Below are 26,401 nucleotides of genomic sequence, written 5' to 3' on the forward strand. Positions count from 1 at the left end.
CTTCTGTTGCATCTAGAGAGCTGACGTTTGCACGGTTAAACACTAACGTGCAACACGCAGGACAGCTGCATCTGTCCCATTATTAAATGGGATCAAAATGATTTCTGTTCCCAACATGATCTTGCTGACACCGTGGTTTGCTCAGTCATGACTGGACACTTCAGTCAGACAGCTGAATCAGAAAAAAAAAAAAATTCTTAATTCCTATCAGAATAGCTTCAGGTGGAATTTCTGTACGTTCTCCTTCATCCCTGATTCTGCCTGGAGTGCGTGCTGATCTGGAATTCCTCACACTTGGGAAACGGGGAATTCCACACAGTAATACTTCAAGTCTTGACCCCCCTCGCACACACACCCTGTCTGCTGAGCTCACTTCCTGCTGTAGGCTATGACAACAGGAAGTAGGTAAGTGTCAGCAGGCATAATGAAGGGGCATCATCCAGGTGAGAGGTTGATTAATTATCCCTTACAGTATAGAGGGAAGGAACGTTCCATAAATCAAAATTCACTGTCATCATAAGCCATTATCGCCACCATGTGGTGAATGCATAAAGAATCATTTCCGAACTAAACCGGCGAACCAACTTCAGGACAGGTTTCAGAAGGAGTTTAGGAATCACGTTGATCAAAAGTTTCCCACAAACTGATTCAGACGTTGAGAAAAAAGAAGCAAGTGCAAAAAGAACAAGCAATGGTTGACACTTTTTTATTGTTTCCGTTTCAGACAATGATAGAACAGAGAACAAACGAACCGATCAGGTGAACACCTCAGCTGGGCAAATAGGCTGGAGACTTTCAAGAGCAAGAGAAAGGTACATTTGTGCTTAGCATGGTCTCTGTTGGCGAGCGCTGTAATAGTTTAGAGCATCATCTTACATTTACTTCATCAGAGCTGTTTTGAGTCAACATTCAAAGGTTATGTAGGTTTAATAATTAAATCATTAAATCAATCAATTCACTTCTGTTATTAGTAAATGGAATTATTATAGCTGGACACGAAAATTAAAAGCATGCCGCAACTGTATGATGCAATATATATATATATATATATATATATATATATATATATATATATATATATATATATATATATTTTGTGCTAGTCTAGCCAGATGTCTTGTTCTGAAAACGTTATGTGGTAAGAACATGATCTTGACATTAGCTGTCACAACAACACCTTATCGGTGCACTTGGTTACCCAAAGGTGGAGTATAGGTAACTTCACAAGATTATAATTCACAGACAAAAACTTGTTATACAGTATTTATTTCACAGATTAACCAAACAAAGGAAACCAAACTAGCGCTGCAAGTGATCAGAATGATGCAGCAAAATTAAATTGCTTCCAATGACACTGACATCAACAAAATTGCATTACAAACCATTTTGTAGGAACGATGGAGCAACAGAGTTTTGTTGAAACGCACTGCTTGTTTGCAGCATATACATTGTCGGGAATTAGGCTTGTAGCAAGTTCACAGAACAAAATCAATTAAAACAGCTCAAGGACTGATTCTTCTGCCTTCAAAAACACCTACATATATTCAAGGGGTTTATCTATCAGCGCTAACAAATTAAAATGGCCTAGTGAAAATAAAAAACAACTGATATGACAAAAACGTAAAACAGGGAAAGCATGATTTTAAAGTTTTACATCAACTAATTATTTTTTTTATCGTATTTAATGACCTAAACCATGGACTAACATTCATCTTTTTAACAAGGTATAATATTCTGGCCGTTCTTCTCAAGAGGATTTTTACGGGAGAGTCTATAGCACTTAGGATAATTGTAAAGTTTAAACGTTGAAGGCCATTGGAATCTCTGCCAGGCAGAATCCTGAATACTGTGAACTAGACGGAATCTTCAATCAGACGGAACACTCAGAATGCCACTCAATCTTTTACATTATTACACTTCAGCTGCCATCTTCATAAGAAGAAATTAACGGGATGATTCGCAGTGATTACGGTTTCAAATATGCACAAGAAGCAAATTGGTCTTGGGCTGGTAGTGAATAAACTATTTTGTTCAAGATAATGTTTTAGTTTTTTAATGGCATCACAAAAACTTTTTAGAAAATCATAATAAACCAGCACCATTGGTTTTCTATTTAAGAGTGATGCTCACAAAAACAATCAGGATCAAATTTTACCCGAAAAAGCAAAAGAAAAAAAAGAACATTATATTTTGCATTAAAACAACAAAGCCTGTTTTAATGAACATTAACATTATTGCATTAGTATCACTTTTTCCCCCACATTATTTTTAATGATTCCTATTATAATAAAATAAAATGATTGATTTTATGCTGTATATTTTTATTTACCATGATTACAATCTGTTTTAAATCACCATAAATTATAATCCCTAACAAAAATCAATCCATGATGTATAAATACTTTTTTTTTTTTTTTCACATTATGTTATTTGGGGAAATTTAAGTCTTTTGAAAAATCGTAATAAAAAAAACAAACATTTATTTAGTCCAAAACAGGCTTCATTTACTTCATGCAAAATATCATTTCTTTTTTTGTGTGTTTTGAGATGAACTATGAGCTGCAAAGATTTAGTAAAAAAAAGATTTAGTGGGATTCACCCTTTAAAATTATAACTGTTTTAGCACAACATCCCATTAAATGTTCTTCTAGGAAACCACTGCGGGCGAAAAAAAAATCCATAATTTAAAAAAAAAACAAAAAACATAAAACATGAAGCATGATATCTCTGCCATTGCTCAGGTTCCTTCTGCTCTATCCATCTTTAAAGTGAGAGAAGAGCAGGCGGATCGCGTTAAGACGAGAAGAGGCCAGATCGCACAGCTGAAGAGCCGTTACTGGCTCGGCCCAGACTTCTGCTGCACCGGGACGGGAAGGGGAGCGCAGAGCAGCCATTACTTTTTTAGTGATTGTAAAAAGTTCCAAAGGTCTTTGATCACCTGCAAGAAAACAAACGGGGGGGAGAGAGAGGGAAAAGGATGAGTTGGTGAAGCTGGAACGGAGTTTCTCTGATGTAGCGACTCATTTGGATGCTTAATAATTAGAGCCGTGTGAGTCAGTTTGGATGAAAAGCTCCACATTAGCGGTGCGTCTGGGGTATAACTACAGCTCCGAGTCCAGAGGAAGGGGGTGCAGTCGTTGTACATACCAGAGGGTATGACTAGTGCCTCTCTCTGACAAAGACATGTCTCACACCTCTTTGCCTGCTGTGCTCCCAAAGCCGTTTGTGCTTGAAAACACACACACACACACACACACACACTCGTACATGCTCCACCCGTTGTACATCTGAGAGGACACCTGCACTGCAAAGTCTGACACGCTCCAGCCTTGTTTCTAGAACAGACTCACAGGGCGCAATGCATCACGTAGCTCATAACTCATTACTGACCAAAACAGAAAAACATCTAACTCTGTTCCACATCCCAGTGAGCTGCCTCGCTGCATACTTTTCGAAGGCAACATCCCAACCCCAAATGGGACATCAGAAGTGATCTGGAACTGTCTTCGTAGGCAGCAGCACGTATAAATAGTGCTCCTCGAGTAAAGTCCACAGGAGGCTTGGCTTGATGCAAAAATTGGATACAAAAATTTCAGGTATTGAATGAAATATAAGTATATTTAAAATCAACATCTTTTGGTCTTCTCCAAGTAATTTATCGGACGGGGTCAATATTAAAAACGGCAGAAAAGGGGAGTTTATGCGCCTCTGACACTCATCAGCCAAGCAGAAAAGCAAATGCTGACCATTTAATATAAAGGCAAACACTGGGCAATATGTTTTTCTGTTTGGACAATAGTAAGTGTCTCAGAATGGGGACTTTTATTTTGACAGCGAACCCTGTGCCTGAGTGTAATCCTGCTAACAACTGAAAGACAAACGCTGTAATACATTTTGGAAGGCACATTTCAGAGTAGAATTACATTATTTTTCAGAGAAACAGCCATGTAAACATAACATGTTTCCTAAATATCTACAAGCACACGGGCTTTTTGGCTAAAGGAGAGTCAAAAACGTACATACAACTTTAAATAGTGTGGTTTCTTTGATTAATTTTTTTCTATTGATACTGGCTATGTAAAGTAATCCATATTGGTCGACTATCTACAATACTTTAAAAAAAATAAATAAATACTGTCTAGATATGCAGCTAGCTAGGTTTTGACATAAATGCAAAAGAAAAACTATTTTCACTGCTTTAATGCTATAAAAAAAATAATGGCATGATGTAGTACTTTTATAACAACATAAAAATGGATTTTTAGGGCAAAAAAAAGGAAAAAAGAGTCACGTGTTGCTGTAGCTGAGAAATACTGAGAAATATGTCAAACTTGGAAGTCGCTTTGGATAAAAGCTTCTTCCAAATGAATTCATTTATATGTAAAATATGGTAAATATAAAAAATATTAATAAAGAATATTAGGTTAGAATGAGACCTGGATGTGTTTTTGTAAGATCCACCCTGTTGGTACCACTAACACACACAGGCATTTGGACTCTTATGTGTAATTCATCCTGACAAAAGAAAAGCTACAGCAGACATGATAGTGTGCTTTAGTTAAAAGAGAGATTTTTCTCTTTTGACCCAAACGTGGCCATTTGTGAGGGCTGCTTTAGACTACCGCAATATTTCAGGTCAACACCCAGCCTGACACATACAAATGCGAAAAAAACCCCTAGACTAAAAGAGACAGCGAGAGAGGAATGAGTGAAGGAGGGATTTAAATCACAGCTAAAGATGTCAGGCATGACAGCTCCCTCCTGTTCTTTTAAACGCCAAGAGGTCAATCGGTACATATTTCATTCGCTGATAAAAAAAAAAAGAGAGCACTGGAAGATCTCAGTATGCCACCCCCCAACCGACCCACGAAGACAGAAGATGCGAATGCCTAAAATACACACAAATTGAATGTAGATGTGATTATTTCACTTTTTAAAAGCTAGTGACATGAATAAGAACATCTATAGGGGCACAGATATTTCAAGATAACTATCACCATCTTAAGGTAGGACTATTATAAGTAACTGATGGTGCATTTGACTGAACATGATGTCGAAAAACTTTTTACAGAGCAAATGAAACGACTAGCAACTAGCAACTAGCAACTAGCCCCGTGAAACCACGGTTTACAGTGATTATATAACAGCTTAAGGGGGTTTTAGGTCCTTGCAAATTAAGTGTTTTTATTTATTCAGACGATAATGTCAGACGCTGGGTGTAATGACCTTAAACTTAAAACAATAAAAACTACATTTCTGTTACTTAAAATAAAAAAGGCAACTAAAACAAAAAATAAAACATATTATGTAACATATATTATTAACTAAAACGTATTTATATATATTTTTTTTAAGTTTAATAAGATGTACTAAAATGAATAAAACTGGAATTTATAAAAAAAGATAACAATTTAAAGTAATAAAAATTATTATAAACAAAACAACTAAATTACTATAAAATTAAAGCAAAAAGCATAAAAAATATGAATTACTAAAATAAAATAAACATTTTTGGTAACATTTCATAATAACTGCACACTATAAATCGTTAGTTAAGCATTAGTAAATACACAACTCATCCTTTATAAACCATTGTTCTAACATTAATATGCATTAGTAAGCGGTTTACAAGTACAGCTATAAATGCCTTGTTCTTGAGCCTATATATTGTTTAATAATTGATAATAATAATAATAATAATGTTTAATAATTGAATTTTCATGGTTGATTTATAATTTCTAAATTATTATGTTATTTTTATACAAACCAGTTATTTAGGAGCTCTCAGTGTTTAATAACACCATTTAGAAAGTCTAAGTAAATGATTTATCTTCCATGCATAAACGTTTAACAAGCTCAACACAGAGGGATACAGAACACAGAAATATTTTTTCAAGACGCAAAAAACTGTACAATACGTGTTTCATATTTTTTTTGCATCTTGAAATGAATAGTTCTGTAACCCTATGTGCGTGTGTGTTCATATTTTTTTCTGTTAGGAAGATAACTGAGCCTTTAATATATAATATAAAATATACTATAATAATCTCCTTTGTAAATATGCTTACACATCAAGAACAAGGCATTTATAGCTGTATTTATAGACTGCTTACTAATGACTATGACCATTTTCATTTTACATTTAGTTTACGTTGATGTACTCAAATAACTGGAAAAAAACAAAAAAACATAAACTATACCAAAATATTTAAAATCAAGTTTTACATAAATGCGACAAAATGCCTCTAGGTCTGTTACTTTCCAGTAACGCAAGAGCTATGCTGAGCTGGACACGGTAAGGTTTTCCTTTCGCATACATTTCAAGCCTGACGCTTTTGTATCTCTTCACCGGCTGAGGTATGTCTCGTCTTCTGAGCTGAAGCGTCTTAATCTTTTAAGTGGACATTTCTTACATAAAAGACCTCTTAGAAGTGTTGATAAATTTTGTCAGGGCCATGCACGCTTTTCACGCAACGTGCGAAGACTAGAAATGCTCCAGCCAGAGGGGTGACAGTGCTTTCTGAAAGCGGCGATACTCACTTGTTTATCGGAGATCCTGAAACAGCTTCTAGCGTAGTTCTCAAACTTCTGTTCCGTCTTTGGAAGTGGCCTCCCCTGTTTCAGAGAAACACATTTTTGTAGAAATGAAATGGCCCTTTTTCATCACTTGTGTCTCTCTGCTAAGTGTTGAGATCATCCTGACTCGGAGCCAGAGCGCTGCTGCCGTGATGAACAGGGTGAGTCGTTGGGTGTTGGACGCACTTCAGTGAACTCGCATTTTTCGTGGCCTTTACAGTAATTCCAGTTCCCCTTATCTACAGCAGACCGAATGAAATCACACGGACACAAATCATCGTATCTGCTCAACACAATCCATCCCTTGTATCCTTCCAGTTTTAAAGTAGATATTACGGCATAACATACTATTCATCTCACTCTCCTGTTTCTGGCGTTTAAGAAGCGCACAGCTAGCTTAGATATGTCTTTAGGGTTACAGGTTTTCTCACCCTGCTGCTGATTGCCACAGACAATAATTGACTAGTCCCTCAGTATGGGCAATCCCATTTAAAAGTTGGGGCTCAGTAAGAATTTCTTTTTAATGCTTCCATTAAATTGACGAAAAATGGCAGTAAAGAGATATACACTGCCATTTAAATGTTTGGGATCAGTAAGACTTCTTATGTTTGAATGAGAAGAGTCTTTATGCTTATCAAGGCTGTGTTTATTTGATCAAAAAAAAAGATTTTTTTCTTTAAAGATTTTGTAAAACATTGCAATTTTTAATATTGATTTCCTATTTTAATATACTCAAATATAATTTATTACTTAAATATAATTTTTAAATATAATTTTTTTCATCTAACTTACTAAAATGAATAAAACTGAAATAAAAAATGTATTAAAAAGACGAAGAAAATTTTTTTTTACTGACTCCAAACTTTTGAATAATAGCATATATTACAACACACAATTTCAATTTTGAATAAACAAAATGTTGTTTTTTTTAATTTTTTTATAAATCATAAAATCCTGAAAAGTATCACAGGTCCCAAAAGTATTAAGCAGCACATCTGTTTCCAACATTAATAATTAATCAGCATATTAAAATTATTCCTAAAGCGTAATTTGACAAGGAGATTGGAATAATGACACTACAAATTCAGGAATAAATTATATTTTCAAGTATATTAAAACTGGAAAAATTGTTTTTGTTTCTTAAATTTCTTATCTAATAGCTTGATGAGTATTAGAAACGTTTAAAAAAAAAAAAAAAAAAAAAAAAAAACGGTTTAATTTAATTTTACTGATCCCAATTTTTTAAATGACAGTGTATTTCAAACAAACGCTTTTCTTTCATTCTTTGTAGTCATCAAAAAAAAATTCTGAAAAATTTGATTTTAATCATAAAAAATATTTGCATATATTCATTATAGTTTATACCTAGATTGGACAAACTGAACAATGAATGACATCATATCACACGTGCAGTAAAAAAATATTACAGCATCTCACTGCATGGTGTGCTTTCATGCAGTCATTTAACATTTAAAGGATCAGTGCTGCTTTCAAAAACATTACAATGTAATGAGAGACTCTCAGAGATCATGGATGTGAGGATGTGAGGATGAAGAGGTTTAGTGGTCAGGGGTGCATTCGGGAACTGATTGAGGAAGTGAGCAGGTGGACTCAAAAAGACGGGATAATCCTGATATGATGATGTCATATAGCTGGTCATCCCCCCTCCAGCCTTTAACTCAGACACCTCATTAACATTTGACCAACTCATCATCTGCTAAGTCGGCGTACTTATCGCTGTTAACATATAGCATGTGTGTGTGTTTGTTTGTACGCATGTATGTCAGGGCTAAAGCATGTGTGTGATCACAGAAAAGAAATGCGGAGAAACAAATATCAACGTAAAAGGGAGTATGTACCTCTTTAGCCGCTGATGAAAGTTTGCTTTTGACCTCGCTCAGGTTGGGAGTGCTGGGAGACTTTCCAGAAGGCCCTGCTTCGGACTTGTCTTTTACTTTCTGTGGTGTCTGAAACAAGACAAACGAACATCGTTTCGATCTAGAAAGGTTCAAGCTGACATTAATTTACATAGGAGCACTTTATATGAGTAGTTTAACTGCAGCTTCACATTAATAAAGAAACTAACAGAACTAATGATGCATGCTTCACCAAATATGAGACAAATCCCAATTCTGCTGTTCAATGTTGATTTAGATAAGTTCAATAATAGTACAGCAAAATTATGAAAAATTCTATTGACTATACAGCAGTCTTCCGAGTTCTGTTTTCCTCTAATAGCGTCAGATTTCACACATCATGCTAGATAGAGACAAACAAAAACAATTGCTTTCACTAATAACACCCACCAGCAGGCTACCTGACCCATTTATCCTCAATAACCACAGACCTCTGCACTAATAACAGCACCCTTTGACAAATTTGGAAGGGCTTCAAATGATCCTTTTATTGCTTCCATGCAGGAGAAGACAAGCCCGAAGTGACACGTTCATGTTACAGAGATCAATAACTTTATGTATCAGCACCATTAAAATGATTACACACTGTGGCCACAAAAAACACTTTTAAACTATATAAATGTTCATTGACATGATAACAACGACCATGCGTGTTTTTAGACATAACTTGGCTTTTCAAAGTCTGATTTTATAGTAAGAAACTGGTTTCAGATCCCCACGACATCAAATTCAACGAGTGAGTACAAATACAATGAGCTTTATATTAGTTTGAACTAACTTTATGTGACGCTTTTTGTAATCATACATAAATTCATCAATTAAGCAGGTAATATTTCTGTAATAGCACTAACAGACAATATGCAATAACCTGGTTTATACATTAAAAAGAAAATCATTTATTGAGGATTAATCTAATTTATTAATACATTTGAACTAAAACTCGCCTTTTCCATATTTTAGATGTATTTTAAATGATGCTTAATGCAATTGCTTTCACAATTAAAGGGTTAGCTCACCCCAAAATAAAAATCCTGTCATCAATTTCTCGCCTTCATGTTGTTCCAAACCCGTAAGACTTTCATTCATCTTTGGAACAAAAATCAAGATATTTTTGATGGAATCTGTTCGTTTCTAACCCTCCGTAGACAGAAACAGCAACTTATAACAATATGCTTATTTAAATAAAATCAACTATGCAAATTGTTAATAGAAACTATGGCACGATTTTAGCCCGTTTCTGACCCGTTTCATATATGACTGACTGTCAAGCGTGCATCGCATTAAGGTTGTCCATGTTAACGCATACCAAAATGAACGGAAATGCAACTGTAATACACGAATCCAAATTTAGCCTGGTGACGAGTGTCCCTGCGAATGACTTTTCAGGTTTCGGCCACAGTTTTGTGTTTGAAGTCAGTTTGCTGTAGCAGATGCTAGAAGTGTCTTCTGCTACCGCTTGATCACGTGATAGTGTTTTCGGAGGCCAGGTCTCTGATTTCGTGACTACATCGGATGGTAATTTTCCTTCAAAGCCAAGAAAGTTTACCAGGTGTAAACGCTGTCTGTGTTGATGCTTTGAAAGCAAAAGGTTCATGTGCTCTGTGATACTCTGTCATAGTGCAGGAGGTCTGAGAGATTGTGAAGGCGAATGTCTGTATTATTACAGCTTCACTAAAGAATCTGGTGTCCACCCTCTGAAAGAGCGGGTCTGCGTCTGTGTGTGCTCGGTGGGCACAGGTGTGTGTCCAGCTTTCAGCAGAGAGATACTATCCCACTGCAGACTCGTATAAGCTCTCTCTCTCTCTCTCTCTCTCTCTCTCTCTCTCTCTCTCTTTCACACACAGACACAGACACAAACTGGCCTGTCCATGCATGCAGCCCAGCCAGGAATCCACACTGATTGTAGGGTTAAACTGATGGACAGAGCTCTGTTTTACAGAGTAAAAAACAAAAAAGGAAGTAGATGGAAGAAATGGAGATGTAAAGCACGAAGACGTCTGGCATATGCGACTATATATGCTTCACCTCGGTGCCCTTTAAAGTGAACCTAACGGAGACCATCTTGACAGGTGGTGTGATTATTATATCTATTATCTGTTCTTTAAATTATTATTAAACAAGACAATAAATATTCATTAATATATATTTTAATACCTTTTACAGCCTCGGGATGCGGAACAAACGAAAGCCGATTCAGCTAAATTATTTGGGATCGTTAACTAAAATAAAAATAAAAGCATCTGCCTTCAATGTAGATAATTTAAATAAAACTAGAGCTAAAATTCATACATTATTACATCATATAATTACTCAAATTAAAAAAGTGAAAAATGTAAAAATAATTGCTAATTCAATCATTATATATCAACAAATCTATGAACGAATACTACAATAGTATATAAATCACTCTAAAATAAGCCCACAGACACACACAAAAACACATTTTAAACGGTTTGCATTAAAGAAATGAATGCAATTTAAACTTTCCCAGTCCTACTAATTAAATAAAGACTCTAAATGTAAACTTTGTAAGAAGAAAATAAATTAATAAATTAATAAATTAAATTAAAAGTCCACTTTTGTGGCCAAGTTCTTTTAAAAAAAGTGAAAACACCATAAAAATCAAAGCATCTCTGGACGCATGATTGTGTACCAGTTCAGCTTCAAGGCAAACAGGTAAACATCCCTCAAGAATCCTCCAGAAGTCTCAGATGAAAGAAAGTGAAGGAGGAACATAAAGTAAGGGACAATGTCTTCCAGTCTTTCTTTGTACGAACACAATAAATAATCCCCTGTTCCTCTGTAGCGATTGACAAGCATGCGATAGATCAAAAGGTATCAGATTAAAGGACAAATGCGCTCACAACACACACACACACACACAGAGAGAGGACTGGCAGAAGGCCAGAGAGGTCTGGTGTGCTGCAGTCATTATATAGCAGGGCGTTTTGTGTGTTGGGAAAGGACAGCTGTAGAGTCAAGACAGCTGACAGACAGAGAGTGCAGCGAGCTTTTTAATCTACGCCAGACACTGATTACAGATGCCAGGGGACGGCACTTAATCATTAGCACGCTAGCATTTGATGTAATCAGCTGTCCTCAATGCACACTGACACAAACGCCACTCCACTGAGCCATGATCGAGCGTGTAACTTCAAAACCTTACTGACCTTTAACAACCAGTGGCATACCAAGTGACAGTGTTCGCAGCTCTATTACACTAATGCACATTTTATGTATGTTAGGAAAGGTAACTGTCTCAGCTGCCTAAATGATTTTACAAGTGTCCATTAAGATCAGCATTCTCAGCATCCACTCTCAAATACTTGCAAACTCTGGCAGATTTCTGACTAAAGTGCATAACAACTCAGTTAATAGTCACTTCATTTTTTCATTGTTGATTAAAATAAAATTATTCTATTTTATAGCATAGGGAATTAATAAATTGATAAAACGCATACATAAAAGTCTGAAGTCATTCCATTTTTTAATCATTTAATTGATAAAATACAGTAAAAATATCAATACTGTAAAATTTTAAATAACTGCTTTCTATTTGAATATATTTTAAAAAGCAATTTATTCCTGTGATGAAAAGCTGATTTTTCAGCATCATTACTCCACTCTTCAGTGTCACATTATCCTTCAGAAATCATAAATGTACTGCTTTTCTGCTCAAAAAACCTCTTACTGTTATCAATGTTAAAACGGTAAAAAAAAAAAAAACATAAAGAGTATTAACTCCAAAATGTTAAACTTTAACAAATAGACAAATTTTAACCATTTAAAATTTTATTAGCATCTGTCCATAGGCCACAATTAACTTCTGCATACAACAGGCAGGTGAAAAGCGAAAAGCACAAATGTGCATAAAACTCCCAGAAATCAGCCAATCAGAATAAAGCTTGCCATTTCGAGGAAGCCTTTACCTTAAAGGGACACTCCAGCCCAAAATGAAAATGTTATTATTAATCATTTACCCTTATGTTGTTGCAAACCAGTAAAAGCTTAGTTCATCTTCGGGAACACAATTTAAGATACTTTGGATGAAAACCAGGAGGCTTGCGACCGTCCCATTGACTGCCAAATAATGAACACTGTCAAGGTCTGGAAAAGCATGAAAGTATGGACACCCACACGCTCTTTTGTGTCGTTCTTGACACACAGATAAATTGTTAATGTCTATTTAGCCCATCTGTACATCTCAGAAGAGCGTACGATGTGTGTAGCAGATACTCTCCAAAAATGTACGTTTCTTAATGTTACAGGTGAACCACTGATGACAGAGACATTTGATCAATGACAGTGATTAATGACAAAGTGCTGGGGTGGAGTATCCCTTTAAGATGCTCAATGAGAATTCTGTTTGCACTGCAGCTGAGGCTGACTAACATAAAACTAACCGGACCTTAGGCATGAATACTCTTGTATAGTTTACGACAGCGCACATGCCATTCAGACGAAGGCATCGTACAGTTCCATACTATTGAACCAAACTTGTTTCTACACGCAAATACAGTCTTACAGAGCATTCCACAACTGCTAGTGCATGTCAGTGTGAAATGCAAGCGATTTTTTTCTTTATGCATTCATACAGATATACAGTTCTCTGCTGGGAGAATGCAAGTTGTTAGGCAACGCAGCGTCTGCCATGCTCTAATGACAGAGCACTCGGTTTCCGCTCGCCTCATGGCCTGAAGGGACATCCAACACCAAGCTCTAATGATTTCTAATGGCAGAGGAGTGGCCACCGGAAACAAGGGTGTAGAGAAGGACGGGTAGGAGTGTCCCGACCGGAAGCAGAAGTGTAAAAAGTGCCAGAGTTTAAGAAGGAAGGGAGGATGTCTACTTGACTGTCTAATCTAGTCAGGTGTTTTAAAAACCATGTCTTGCACCACAACATGGCCATTATGGAATTAGCTAAATGTGGGTGCACACACACACACACACACACACAGCCCCCGGGGTGTTTCTATAACAGTAGGTAATTAGTGCTCCTCACGTCAGGCATCTAAGATGCTAATAACACGCTTACTGAATCTTACATTGTTAGGTCAAGTGAACTGCCAGCGGGAACGATGGGAAACTCATTTTGACATTGTTAAGGGATGTTTCGCACATTGTGTGGGTGCTTACGTGTTAAAGGTGGTTCGGGTTTGAATGCCAAGACCAAAGGTCACCCCTGTAAAGGTTTAAACCCGTCCTGCAGGGGTGTGTTCCAGGGGTCAGAGGTCGGACGAATGTAAATTTAAAGAGGTGAAAGTTTAGTCTCGCCTTTGTTTGTCACCTGCAAAAAAACTAGCCCACTTAGGTAATTGGTCACCTGGTTTGTGAACCCGCGTTGGGATGTGTGAAAGGCAAAGCCTGATGGACATTTCTGGCCATATTTAAATCTGGTAAAAGCACTCAATAGAGCGCAACAGTGAGCGTCCACTTCTTAATTGTCATTAGATTTTTTCCTCCAATTTTCAACAAAGTCAGTGTCAGGTTTTTAGCGCTCTGTAATGAATTACTGCATAAAAATATTTTATTAGAAAAAACGTAAAAACGTATTTGACAAAGCCGTGTCCTTTTATAAGGTTATGGGCTTTGTTAATCATAGAACACTGCGAATAACGTAATCAAATCAGAAACTGCAGTACAATATAGAAAATACATCACATCACAAATATCACACTGCATAAGTACTAAGACTTTTAACTCTGCCCTTACTGCTATCTTAGTGTCTCTGATATACTGTATTTGAATAAAATGTACATTTTCACTTGTTACATTTTTTTTCATGTCTATACTATATAGGAATTAACTTTTTTTGTACTAAAACTACAATGACAAATACATTTTTTTAGATTTAAATCCATATTAATTTACATTTATTTGTTTAGTTTTAGTTATTTTGGTGCTGAAGAAATATGCCTTGGAAAACTAGTTTTCCAAAAAAGGTTTACTTTATTTCAGTTATGATATTTTGTTTCAAGTAACAACAAATATTTGCATGCTTTTAGTTAGTTAATGTTAATACTGCTTTGATAACAATTACAGCCTGTCTTTTTAAAATTAAAGTATTTTAGGTTATGATGGGACACGTTTTGCGCTCCTAGATTTTCTTGTACTTTTTTTCTCCCTGATGGCTCAAGTCTGAACGAACTGACAGCTGTAGCTGACTCCAAACTTCTTCCATTAATGATGGAAGCAACCTTTAATGCAACAGCCTCAACCAGATTTGTGCCTCAACACAATCCTGTCTGTGCTTTGCAGACAATTATTTTGACCTTATGGCTTGATTTCTGCTCCGATATTCATTTTCAGCTGTTCGAACTTATATAGACAGCTGGGTGTTTTTCCAAATCAGGTCCAATCAATTGAATTTGCTACAGATTTGCTCCAATCAGTGTGTAAAAAAATCTCAAAGACGATCCAAAAAATGGGATCCACCTGAGCACAATCTAAAATGTCATAGTGAAGAGTATGATAGTAATATTTCAGCTTTTTCTTTAAAAAACGTTTTAAGCGATCACACATTTGGCTTTTACTTTAGCATTATTGTGTAAGGAGTGTAGAAAGAAAATGAAAAAACTAAGCACACAAACACACACAAATAAATGCAGAAAAATCTTTAGTAAGTAAACCAATTTGTGCGCTCAACTTCTCTCTCAAGTTCACAGATTTTACGTGGATGACCGTTATTTCTCTGGATGTCTTTGAAGAACTCTTCCTGTGCGTAGCGTTCCTACTCCTGTATCTTTCTGATTCAGCGCCTCAATTACAGCGAAAGAAAAAAAACTACATCAAAGAAAATTCAACCCCACACAACTGCATGTGCACCGGTCAAAGAAGGAAAATATGTGATTAAAAGAAAGTCTGGTGAATGCATTTGAGATTCCCAACATCGGTCACCCTGCCAGAAGGCCGTGGCTTTGTGAGTAGTTTGTTGTTTTAAAGCAGACCACAAATGACCCTTCAAATTGGGCGTTTTGGGATTGTTGCCACCAGCAGCTAGTTAACAGCGCTTCACCATTTCCTTGCCTGGGAAAATGCAATGGCCTTTTTCCGTGATCTAAAAGAAAAGCTTTGAATGTCAAGATGTTTTTCTCTAAAACGCTTGATTATTAAAAGTATATTAAGTGCACTGACTTAAAAGATACAGAAATAATGGCTTCGCGATCGTCGTGTCCTCCCAAGAATGGGCGGTTTTCAGCTAATCACAGCTGGAGTTTTAAATGCCGTTGCACACATTTATCTTTAGGGGTACCGCTGGTCTAATTCACATTTTGCTTTTGGCGGTGTTGGCTGATCGTAAACAAAGACAGGCCGTCTCATTATCCTGTGGTTTTCTCTGTGAGCCTGCCATGTCGTCGGCATCCTAAACTGCACCTGGACGTTTGGTAAGAATTACCTCTGGCATCCACTGGTAGACTCTGGCTTTTTGGTTGGCACGGCTTGGGATTGGGACGTGGACTGAATACCAAAACCTGAAACCCAGACGGCTCCTACAATTTGCCGTGATCCCAATAAACTTATCCTGAAGCGCACCTGATCAGTCTGACCAGGGAAAAATCATTCAATGAACATCAGAACTTTGTGTTTTCGTTACCAAAGTGTTACATAACGTGAAGCTGTTTTTGCACTAATGCCAGACTTAATTTATTATGAATAATCTTATCTTTTGGTTTGCATCCATCAAATACCAAATGAGATAAAATAGGTTTTACATTTTCATGCGGAAAAGTTGGCTTAATTACCCACATATAGGCATGGTTATTTAACATTAAAACCATTTTAACAGCTAAAAATGGCTGTATCGTAATATTACACCATTACCAATAAATAAATGTAATCATTTCTTTGAAGAAATTCTGAACTGCTGCTAGCTTTTATTATTATTTTTGCACTGTCAAATCGCAACTGATAACATGAAAAAATGTTTGTGCATAATATGTGTGTGTTCTGTATACACACACACACACATACAGTATGCATTTTTTAAATATTTCCATGCCTATATTTATTTTAAAACCATTTATATTCCAAATAAATACACTGAAATATATAAAAATAATATATACATGCACATACATAGTACTTAAAGACTTTTATTTTTGATGCAATTAATCGTTTTACAGGGTACATTTTTTTGTAATAAATCATAACTTACCTGTGTTTGGGTCTTCCCTGATGTCCCGGCTTTCTTGTCTGTTGAGCCGTTCTGCTTACCTGCGCCCTTCTTCTCTGGGGTCTGGAAAAATGGACAAAGAGAAAGAGAGAAGAGGCAATCCCAGGTTTAAATGTGCAGAGAAAATATTTAACGCATGTCAAATACAGAGTCACCTGTCATGCTCAGTGTTAGAATCATAACAGCGGATGATGTTTGTGAATTGAGTGATTGTGATGGCTTCGCTCTTCAGTGATGTAACACTATACTGTTCTCAGATGTTTATTTCAGTCGGCTGTCAGAGAGCCGTGATGAAAGAGAGCAGTAATTTGTAGATAGCAAAGCCTGTCTAGTCATGGCCTGATGGGACTACAGGACACCGTCACTGCTTTATAACTCTAAACACCCCAGAAAGAAAACAGACGAGTAAAAGAGGATGAAAAAGACATATGGATGGGGAGTGAGAAATACAATACATACACATATACAATATTAGTCTTTATCAGTGTTGGTTATAACTATTTTATTTAAACTTTACATAAAAATGCAAATTTACCCCAAATGTTGTCCCAACTAGTCAAAGTTGTCTGAACGAAGAACTGCATGCTGTTGAAATGTTAAAGCATTGCAGCAAGAATAAATTATGCAGTTATTGTTACAGGAGCATTGTTTTGATGTTTGCTGACTTTTTTCTGTGTTTTAAAATTATTGTTCATTATTTAGTACACTGATGTAAAGAGCTCATTTTTAAAATGTATTGTATTGAGATTACTGTGTCTAGTTTTGAGGCCTAGACTATGTTCATCCATCCATTTATGCCCTTTTTCTATATGTTTTGAAAGTTGTCTTACAAACAAGACAATACTAACGTACCCAAAACATTTTTTTTTACATCAACATTAAAGAGACATGTGACTTTACTCAGTGACTTGGGTGATGAGTAAATAAAAAAAAAAGCTGTTCAAAGAATTGACTTGAAAACTAAACTTTTCATTTTTTTCAGTCTAAGACCTAATGTGTTACGTCATAAACAGACAGTCATAAACAGACAGTCATAAACAGACTTCACAGACAATATTTCCAGCTAAATGAACAAACAAGTTAAAGGTCGTAAATAGATGTCGAGATGGCTAAAGAGCGAGCGAGCGAGCGAGAGATTAAAAAGCTGTGAGAAAAGAAGCAAGCATTGATGGTGGGGGGGAAGGATGTGGAGCGTGTGACAGAAATGCTCGTCTGTCGTCTCTCCTCAGGGCAGGAATCAGTCCTCACAGAGCAGGTATGCACCCGCTTTGATCTCTAAACAGACATACAAACACACACAATGTCACGCGCTCTCGAACGCAGCAGGGTTATTAGGTTTTATTGTGGTTGTCAATTTCAGTTTATTTCCACTGAGTTTTAATGGTGCATAAATAGTTACGCTTTTAATTTAACGACATTTATTTACATACATTTTAGATCAAAGGTCTTCAACCCTGCTCCTGGGGTAAGTTTAGCTCCAACCCTAATCAAACACACCTGATGCAGCTAATCAAGCTCTTCAGGACTGCTTGAATATATATATATATTCAGGTGTGTTGATGCAAGCTGGAAATAAACAACATTATAAATTGTCTACCCGTTAAAAGTTTGGAGTCTGTTTGGGTTTCTTTTTTCTTGTTTTTTAAAAGAAACCTCCAATTATTCAATCAGTAGAGATGGTAATATTACTGCAATTTAAAATAACAGTTTTCTCTTTAAATATGATTTAACGCGTCATTTACTCTTGTGATGAATTTTCAGCAATATCAATGTCACATGATCCTTCAGAAATCATTCCAATATGCTGATTTAACCATGAAGCATTTCTTTATATCATCAGTGTCAAAAGCATCTGTACTGCTTTATATTTTTATGGAAACCATGATGCATTTTTCAAGATTATTGATGAAAATGTAATAATGCGTATTTGTTAATTCATTTGGAAACGAAATGTTTTCGTAACATCATACACGTCTTGTCACCGTTGATTAATTTAATACATACTTGAAGAATACAATAATACACTTTCTGACCCCAAACAAGCGAGTGATGGGTATAGAGGTGAAGTCAGGCTGTCTGTGAATCTTCCCGGTGTGCATGCGATCATTACGATCCAGACAGAGAGAAGTCTATGAACACAGACGAATGAAGAAAAGATGCAAACAAGACATAATAAAGATAAGAAGTCACTGAGGTGACATGAGGGAGAAAGAATATGTGTTCTACAAAGAGACAGAGAGAATGTAATGTGCTCTTAATGTTGATGGGATAATAACAGGTGGCGATGAATATGTGATGCAAAATCTCAGGCAGAGACTGGCACCTGCTGGTCACTCGGTTTCATTCAGCAATGTCACATAAAACTGTTTTGTTTAAGTTTGGGGCAGCGAAATTTATATTTTTATTTAGTAAGGCTGTATAATACTTATCCAAAGTGACAGTAAAAACTTTTAAAAGGTTTTAGCAAATTAAAAAATGCAGTTCTTTTGAATTCAAAGAATTCTAAAAAATGAATATTCTACACCGAAGTTAGGCAAATAGTTTCTGTGATAACAATATGAAATGTTTCTCAAGGTTTCTAAAGCATCGTGTGACACTGAAGACAGAAAAATCTGCTTTGCATCAGGAATAAATTACTATTATTTTGAAATGTATTAAAACAGAAAACGTTGTATAAATTACTAACAATTTCCCAATATTATTAGTATTTTTGATTTAAAATAAATTCTGCTTTGGTGAGCGTATGAAACTCCTTTCCTTACCAACCCCTAACTTGAATGGCACTGTAGTACACAGCATTTCCTCTTTTCTAACTGTATACTTGGAAAGAATCACCAAGACTTACTTTTTGAGGGGTTTTGACGGGGCTCTTTTCAACAGCCTTTACCTCTTTGTCGTCATCACTAAAAAGAAAAAGCATTTGTCAAACAAATACAAATATAAATGATCCTCTCCCTTCAACACTGAACAAACATGAGTTCTCACTCGTCATCATCATCGTCGTCGTCGTCTTCATCATCATCATCGTCGTCGTCATCATCATCGTCACTATCCTCATCCTCGTCTTCATCTGAGTCCATTTTCAGCTTTTTCTAAAATGATGGAACACGATCGTTGGAAAAAGAACAAAGTGCATTTTTACGAATCTGAGCATTCCAGCAGTAAAATCTGAATGGAAGTGACTGGTGAGGTGCTGGAGACGAGTACAATCACTCTATATTTAATAATGCATTAATTTGTGTCTTATCTTCTCATTGCTGCTATCCTATAAAAGCAATAAGGCACTAAAAATACGTATTACGGTGATTTTATCACAGGTAAATCACTACAACACCCCGGAACCCAAGTAGAAACACTGCGACAGCTTCTCGTGGCTTTCTGCCTTAATAAGAACTAAGGGATCATTTCAACACTCTGACAAAAGATTTCAAACAGACTCCCTGTGTATCACATCGATGACAAGCTGTTGCTTGTCTCAGACACTTATCTAGAGGATTAAGTGTGTATTGAACAATGTGTCTCTTTATTGAGATTCCACGAAAGCCAACAGGGCAACCTCACGGTTTCCTTTTAAGCATCGCCTATAATAACACACCATAAAAATGTCTTTCTTATTATTTTGATCTTTTTTTACCAGCACAAGTATCTAAACATTGTTCAGTCAAGATACATTTACATTTTTATGCCCTGTTTTCCGATTCAGAAATGTTAACTCACTCAATTCATCATTTTAAGTGCGTTTATGCTTAAAATAGTCAGGTGTAGAAATAACGTTCTTACTTAAAAGTTCAAACCAAGCATGAACTCCTAATAAACATTTTTTTGAAAACAAGACTAAGTATCTTAAATCATTTTACTTCTAAAGTAACTGCATCTTGATTTAAGAACATACAGAAACTGAACTTGAAAACATAACAATAAGATCAAGCTTTTTTTGTACTGCATCAAGTATACATTTCTCTTAAGGGGCTTTTGTTTGTGTCATATAGTAACCATTTTTGAATGAATTGTATTTAAACAGCATTATTTGTCGAGCGGGTTGATGTGAGAGATCACCTGAGGAACTTTTGTGAGGGTCATATTGGAAGGTCTCTTTACTGGCGATGTATTATTCTCCTCCTCTTCCTCATCCTCATCATCCGATTCCTTCACGCCTGAGCGAACCACAGAGATCTCCACACATCAATAACTTCGGTTTAAATAAAAACAAAGCAACTTCGCATTTCCACATTTTGTGACAAAAAAACCAATCTGACAGATATAAGTGGAGGCTTAAACGCTGCGCTCGTTTAATATCTGGAGAGCAGAACTGACATGCCGAGAGTGTCTGAACAGCATGCGCAAACATATGGAAGCGATTATATCGGAGAAAATGGTATCACATGGTGCTGGTTAATTCATTTAGAGTCCGCGTGGAGAGTGAAGGGCCCTTTCGGAGGGCTGGATTACTCCCAAGGACGTCGCAACAGGTTGAGGGGATCGTTTCATCAGAGAAGAGAAGAGTAAACAAAAGAGGCAAAAGACACACCTGGGAAATCGTTGTTCTAAACTGGTCGTGTTCAGTCCTAACAAATGAGAAAAGGCAAAAAGGTACTCACTGACAAAATGCTGACCGCTGATGTAGACCGGCCCCCCTCCGGACCGCAGGCGAAAGGACACAGGAGGCGTGACCTCAAAACCTCCCAGACTTAGCTAGAGAACAAAAAGAAAATTTAGAGGATTAGATGAAAATAAGACATCTTGAATTTGCCACATTGAAAGAAACTATTTCCTCTTATTCAGCAAGGATACATAAAGGTGACACAAAAGCGACTGGACCGAAATGTGTAACGTTATAAAGGATTGTACTTCAAATGAATAAATGAACGCTATTTCAAATAAATGTTTGGGGTTTTTTTATAGTCTAAAATACAGATGATTCTCAACTAAACAAAATAATGCTACAACATATTATTGCTAAAGTCTATTTAAAAGTGTTTAATAAAATGTTAATAAATTACTAACATTTTTAATACTACAACATGAGTTAAAAATATACTATTTAATACATGTTTTCGATTTCAATGAACGCTTCAATAACAAACACATTTTTTAACGGTCACTTAATGCATTCGACACAGCTGAAGTGCCAGCATACTTTGATCACTACAAAGACATCAGTTTTTATACCTGAACTATATATATGTGATAACATGAATGACTTAATAAATGCAGAAATAATATGCCTGTTTGTGAAGCTGTTTTAATCTTTCCAAGGTTTAACGGGCAAGGGTGAATTGTCATTTAAAAATCGCATGGGTGTTTGAAACTTCCTTCAAAACCACTAAACATTTTTGACCAGTCGTGTAAATTAATGAATATCGAAACGTACTGCTTAGTGTTTATTACCAGACAATTTTGTGGTAAAATCTGATGATAAACGACTCCCACCACAAAATCCGAACAAGACTGGTTTCTCAGAAAGACTTCACAACTGGGCTCCGTCCTGATCATGCCATGCCAGTATATCTGAGACAGGCCTTCAGCTAAACATCAGCTCAATTGCGCAACTCGCGAAATACAAGCCACGGCCAAAAATTCTGAATGAACATTCCACTGCGCCAGGCAACGGCGCTTGCATCGATGGCAACCAGATGTAAACAGCTGAGGGCGCGATGGTCTGCTTAATGCTTTAAATGACAGCTATGAAGCTGTTGTAATTATGTTAAATGGCGAACAATCCCTCACGTCCAAAATCTTCTCAGATGATCTGTTTCAACACAAACGCTGACTGATGAGTTGATTGTCTCCCGAGCGATCGAGACAAAAACCTTGCAATTACGGTACAATTATTACTGGAGTCAGATGTCCCGGGGCGTTTGCTAATTTTAGGATTGAATAAACTGAATAAAACCCAAGATCTTACAGACGGGGTTGAAATAACACACAAAAAAAAGGGCTTGCAGATTTGGAAAAACAGCAGCTGTAACCTAAAATAGATGACCTCAAGTGTCAGGATGAGTTTGCCACGATTAAAAACTCCACCCGCTGTACTAATCAAACCAGCAGTCGGTATCTATCAGAACACAAACCCTGCGTTCTGATCGCTCCGAGCCATAAAACACAGATTCCTCCCAGAGCTCTTTGGAAATGCTCACATTTTCCATAGCTGATATAAAACAGAGGCGAACGTGTGCTGATGTCATGGAGAGCTTGTGCTTGCTGTCCTGATGATGCAACGATGGCCCGCCCCTTCCAAAAACAATCTGTCAATCACGACTTGACCGGCCTCGGCACAGCTGGAATTTTTATTAGACACATTCTTCCAATACCATAAAAACACCCAGAAAAGGCATCCCAACACAGTATAAATCCATATTCAAGATGTTATTGAGGGCATAATTACAATTGGCTGCTAGTAATCTTTTTTTATTTTACAAAACGAGTCAGAGTGAACTTGTAGTGTCATCTGCAGTATTCATCTCTACCACACTACTTGAAAATATCTCTAAATTTAGACAGACAAAACCCTTTTTTTTCCCTTCATGTGCTGGTCAGTTTTGTTTATTTAGCTTCTCATACCATGCTTTTTTCAGACTAGTGGAAGGAGAGCCAAGAATATACACTTCAAGTGATTATTTTATTTCAATTTATTTGCGTCTGATGATTTCAACTACAACATATTTTTAAAAGCGGTTTTCTCAAAAGTAACTTTTTGTCTCCTGCGCTGAGCCTAAAATCTCCTCTTCATTAACACTTAAACACAATAAACCTTACATTTTATTTCTCAGCGTTCATAGAGATTTGTTTAAATCAAATTCCCCTCTAGGAAACATTTGGGTCTAACAAGCTAATAAAATGAAACAAGGCTTTAATGGTGATGCATGTTCATTCAAACGTACCCTATTGTTTACCTGGATGTCTTACCTTAAATACAGATTAATATCAATTATCAGTATGTACTTACAATAAAGTTAGAGTTTAGGTTAGTTACTTGTAATTATGCATTAATAGATACTACTGTTGTTTAAAAAAAAAAAAAAAAAACTATATCAAGATAAAACGTCCCTTCGTAAAAAGCATTCAATAGAGAAAACTCCATAAAAGAGCTTTGGAAGTTGTGAAGATTACATGATCTAGAAACTTTGTACAGTGCGTGCTACAGCCTCGGTTTTCATTTATGTCAAATTCAATATAACATCTAATCTGATCTGATGGTAGTGTCTACTACCGCTATAGTAAGTATGAATGAAAACCATGACAAGGATGCTGTAACTATTAATAACCAAAGCCTAGTAGATTCATACAGGACAAATATATTTATTACTACACATTTGAGCATTGCACATTTCTGTTCATGACACACACAACTCTGTAAAAACGGAGACTAGGACACTTACAGAAGGCAGAACGGATGGCTTCAGAACAGCAAGAGTGATTTTGGTGGTTTTGCCATCGTAGGTCAATCCCTCCATCTCCACGGTGTGGAATTTATCCTCGGCCTCAGCTCCCAAACACACCTGAGAACACATGTGAAGAGAGGAAAGCGGTTTGTTAATGAGTTTACGGCCAATCAAAACGATTCAACTCATCATAGTTCATTAGCACAGTTATGATGAACACTGACCGCGATATTTCTAATACAGAACTGAAAACAATGTTACAGAATATGAAAAAAACTGGATAGAATGAATAGAACCCACGATTAAACTGAACAGAACGGAACCGTTTGACATTAAAAATTTTATGAAATTTAAAGTAAAAAAAATTAAAAATAATAGGTTTTCATTTAGAATTTACTACACACGCATTTCAGCTAACATGAGTTTAAATCAAATATGAAACAGAATAGAATGGAATAGAACTATACAAAACAAAACCATTAACTAAGTGCTACAGAATATACAAGATAAATCTAATAGATTAGGTAAGAATAGAATAGAAATGACAAACATCTCATGACTGAATCAACTTCTGCATTCATCTTCAAGGTAGGACTGTTTAAACTATTCCACGCAGGACCGAATATCTGTAAAAATGAATAATTTTAATAACATTTTGTTATTTCATCTTCCTCACCGCCTTGAGTGACAGCTGATGTTCAGCCTCATCATCATCCAAATCAACTTTGTGCTCTTTCTTATCAGCTTTCAGTGAGCAACCTGTAGGAAGAAGTCACAAAATCACTAAAAATATATATATGTATATATTTATTAATATTGTATACAAGGATGTTTTGTCCCCTAAAATTAACATTATTACAAACAACATCCACATACTCTGTAACATTCTTTATAAAGGCACGAGATCGTAACAAACAAAGGGGGAAATAAATATCCCTACTCCTCTCGTCCGTAGTATTTCTTTGAATGAAAAAGCACATCAACATTAGGCTATAAACAAAGGTAAACTCAATGCATGAGGCTAGCTGCATTAGCCACAACTCTTTTATTGCACTGCAGTACTGCAGCAGACGAGGTCATGTGATTGCATAATACTGATAATCGCACATATATGATTATGCAACATGAGATTTTATTTCAGCTCACCAAATAAATACATCTGAGGTCGGCTGAGATCTTTAATGTTATCCTCCATTTTTGCGCCACAGAGGGTCCTGTTAATCGTACTTCCGGCGGGTGGATTGACACTTGAATGGACGAATGAGAGTGCACAGTGGGCGGGATTTTCTAAAAGTCGTCCAATAGTGTTCGTCCTCGGTGTTAAAGTAAATGCCCTTTGTTTGCTTTTTCTTGCTTTCGTTTCCCAATTTATCCGCCAGATGACGCCATGTTATAACTATTTAGTCCACTCGCCTTTTTTTCGTTCAACAAACCGCTTGTCCTCCGTAGTCTTTCTCCCAAAAAATATTAATTAGTCGAATGCTTTATTGTGATGATTTGATGCAACTTGAAATTACAAAATTTAGCAATTAAAATAATAGCAATTATTATTATTAATCAAAAACGAAAAAGATTGCTATTAAATTAATTGTTATAAAATGATAAAACGAGTTTTCATCCCTGTGTGTGTGTGTGTGTGTGTGTGTGTGTGTGTGTGTGTGTGTGTGTGTGTGTGTGTGTGTGTGTGTGTGTGTGTTATGCAAAATAATTGTTGGTGTACATTATATTAGTAATATATAATTAAAGATCCATTTGTCTTTGTAATGTGTCGTGATGTTTGTGGCACCATTTAATTTGTAACATACTAAACAGTTTGAAAAACACCAACAAACAAAACGCTAAGACCCTTACAGAATATTCTGCTCCATTTATATAAACATTTTCAAAAATTAACTCGAGGTCAGTTACTATATTACAGTTTTATTAACAATAATTTATACATTTTAAGTGGTTTACCAAACAGCTTGCAAACACTATAACAATCAGAATTTTACGATTGTAACACAAAATTCTATTAACACAAATTATAAAATTGATTTTAGATTATTTGCAACTAGATCTTTTTTATTTACCGTTAATTTTGATTTCGCGAGAACGCGGGAGTCCGACGCATCGAAGCATCAAAGATTCGAAACATCAAAAGAATCATTCCGCTCTCGAAGCTTCGTTTCGAATGCTCCGCTCTACTCGCCTCGTAGTTCATTAGGCCTTGTCGCTTGTCGACTATTTATTAAGCTCTTCGGAGAATTTACTTGATTTCCCATTCACAAGAACAACGTTTTTTTCGCTTTGTTAGAGGTGACAGCCATAAAAAGGACGAAGATAATCGCTTCCACCCTTCATGCAGGCTCTTG

General features: G+C 36.2%; 1 protein-coding gene across 4 annotated transcripts; it reads right to left on the bottom strand.

Moving 5' to 3' along the window:
- Positions 1–690: 690 nt before the first annotated feature.
- Positions 691–25,288, bottom strand: npm1b (nucleophosmin 1b). Of its 4 annotated transcripts, none has more exons than XM_043257443.1 (11): positions 25,194–25,288; positions 24,724–24,806; positions 24,045–24,164; positions 21,264–21,357; positions 20,722–20,819; positions 19,651–19,757; positions 19,553–19,568; positions 16,648–16,728; positions 8,436–8,543; positions 6,541–6,615; positions 691–2,938 (listed from the first exon to the last, which is right to left on the bottom strand). In XM_043257443.1, exons 1-11 carry the CDS (start codon positions 25,240–25,242, stop codon positions 2,894–2,896), a joined length of 876 nt encoding a protein of 291 aa, XP_043113378.1. In that variant the 5' UTR covers positions 25,243–25,288; the 3' UTR covers positions 691–2,893. The 4 variants fall into 4 exon arrangements, 3 of the variants coding, with proteins under 3 accessions (XP_043113378.1, XP_043113377.1, XP_043113379.1); XM_043257442.1 differs by having other exon boundaries at positions 19,511–19,568; XR_006252541.1 differs by lacking the exons at positions 691–2,938; positions 6,541–6,615; positions 8,436–8,543; positions 16,648–16,728 and adding exons at positions 16,735–17,042; positions 17,201–17,940 and having other exon boundaries at positions 19,511–19,568.
- Between the last annotated feature and the right edge of the window lie 1,113 nt (positions 25,289–26,401).

The sequence above is a fragment of the Puntigrus tetrazona genome, chromosome 14, assembly GCF_018831695.1.
Source record: "Puntigrus tetrazona isolate hp1 chromosome 14, ASM1883169v1, whole genome shotgun sequence".
Lineage (NCBI taxonomy): Eukaryota > Metazoa > Chordata > Actinopteri > Cypriniformes > Cyprinidae > Puntigrus > Puntigrus tetrazona.

Coding starts and splice junctions, on each gene's coding strand:
- npm1b (XM_043257442.1), bottom strand. CDS start 25,242: ATGGAGGATAACATTAAAGATCTCAGCCGACCTCAGATGTATTTATTT. Junction 19,758..20,721: donor CCCTCACAAAAGTTCCTCAG/GTGATCTCTCAC, acceptor CCATCATTTTAG/AAAAAGCTGAAAATGGACTC. Junction 19,569..19,650: donor GACGACGATGATGATGACGA/GTGAGAACTCAT, acceptor TTTTCTTTTTAG/TGATGACGACAAAGAGGTAA.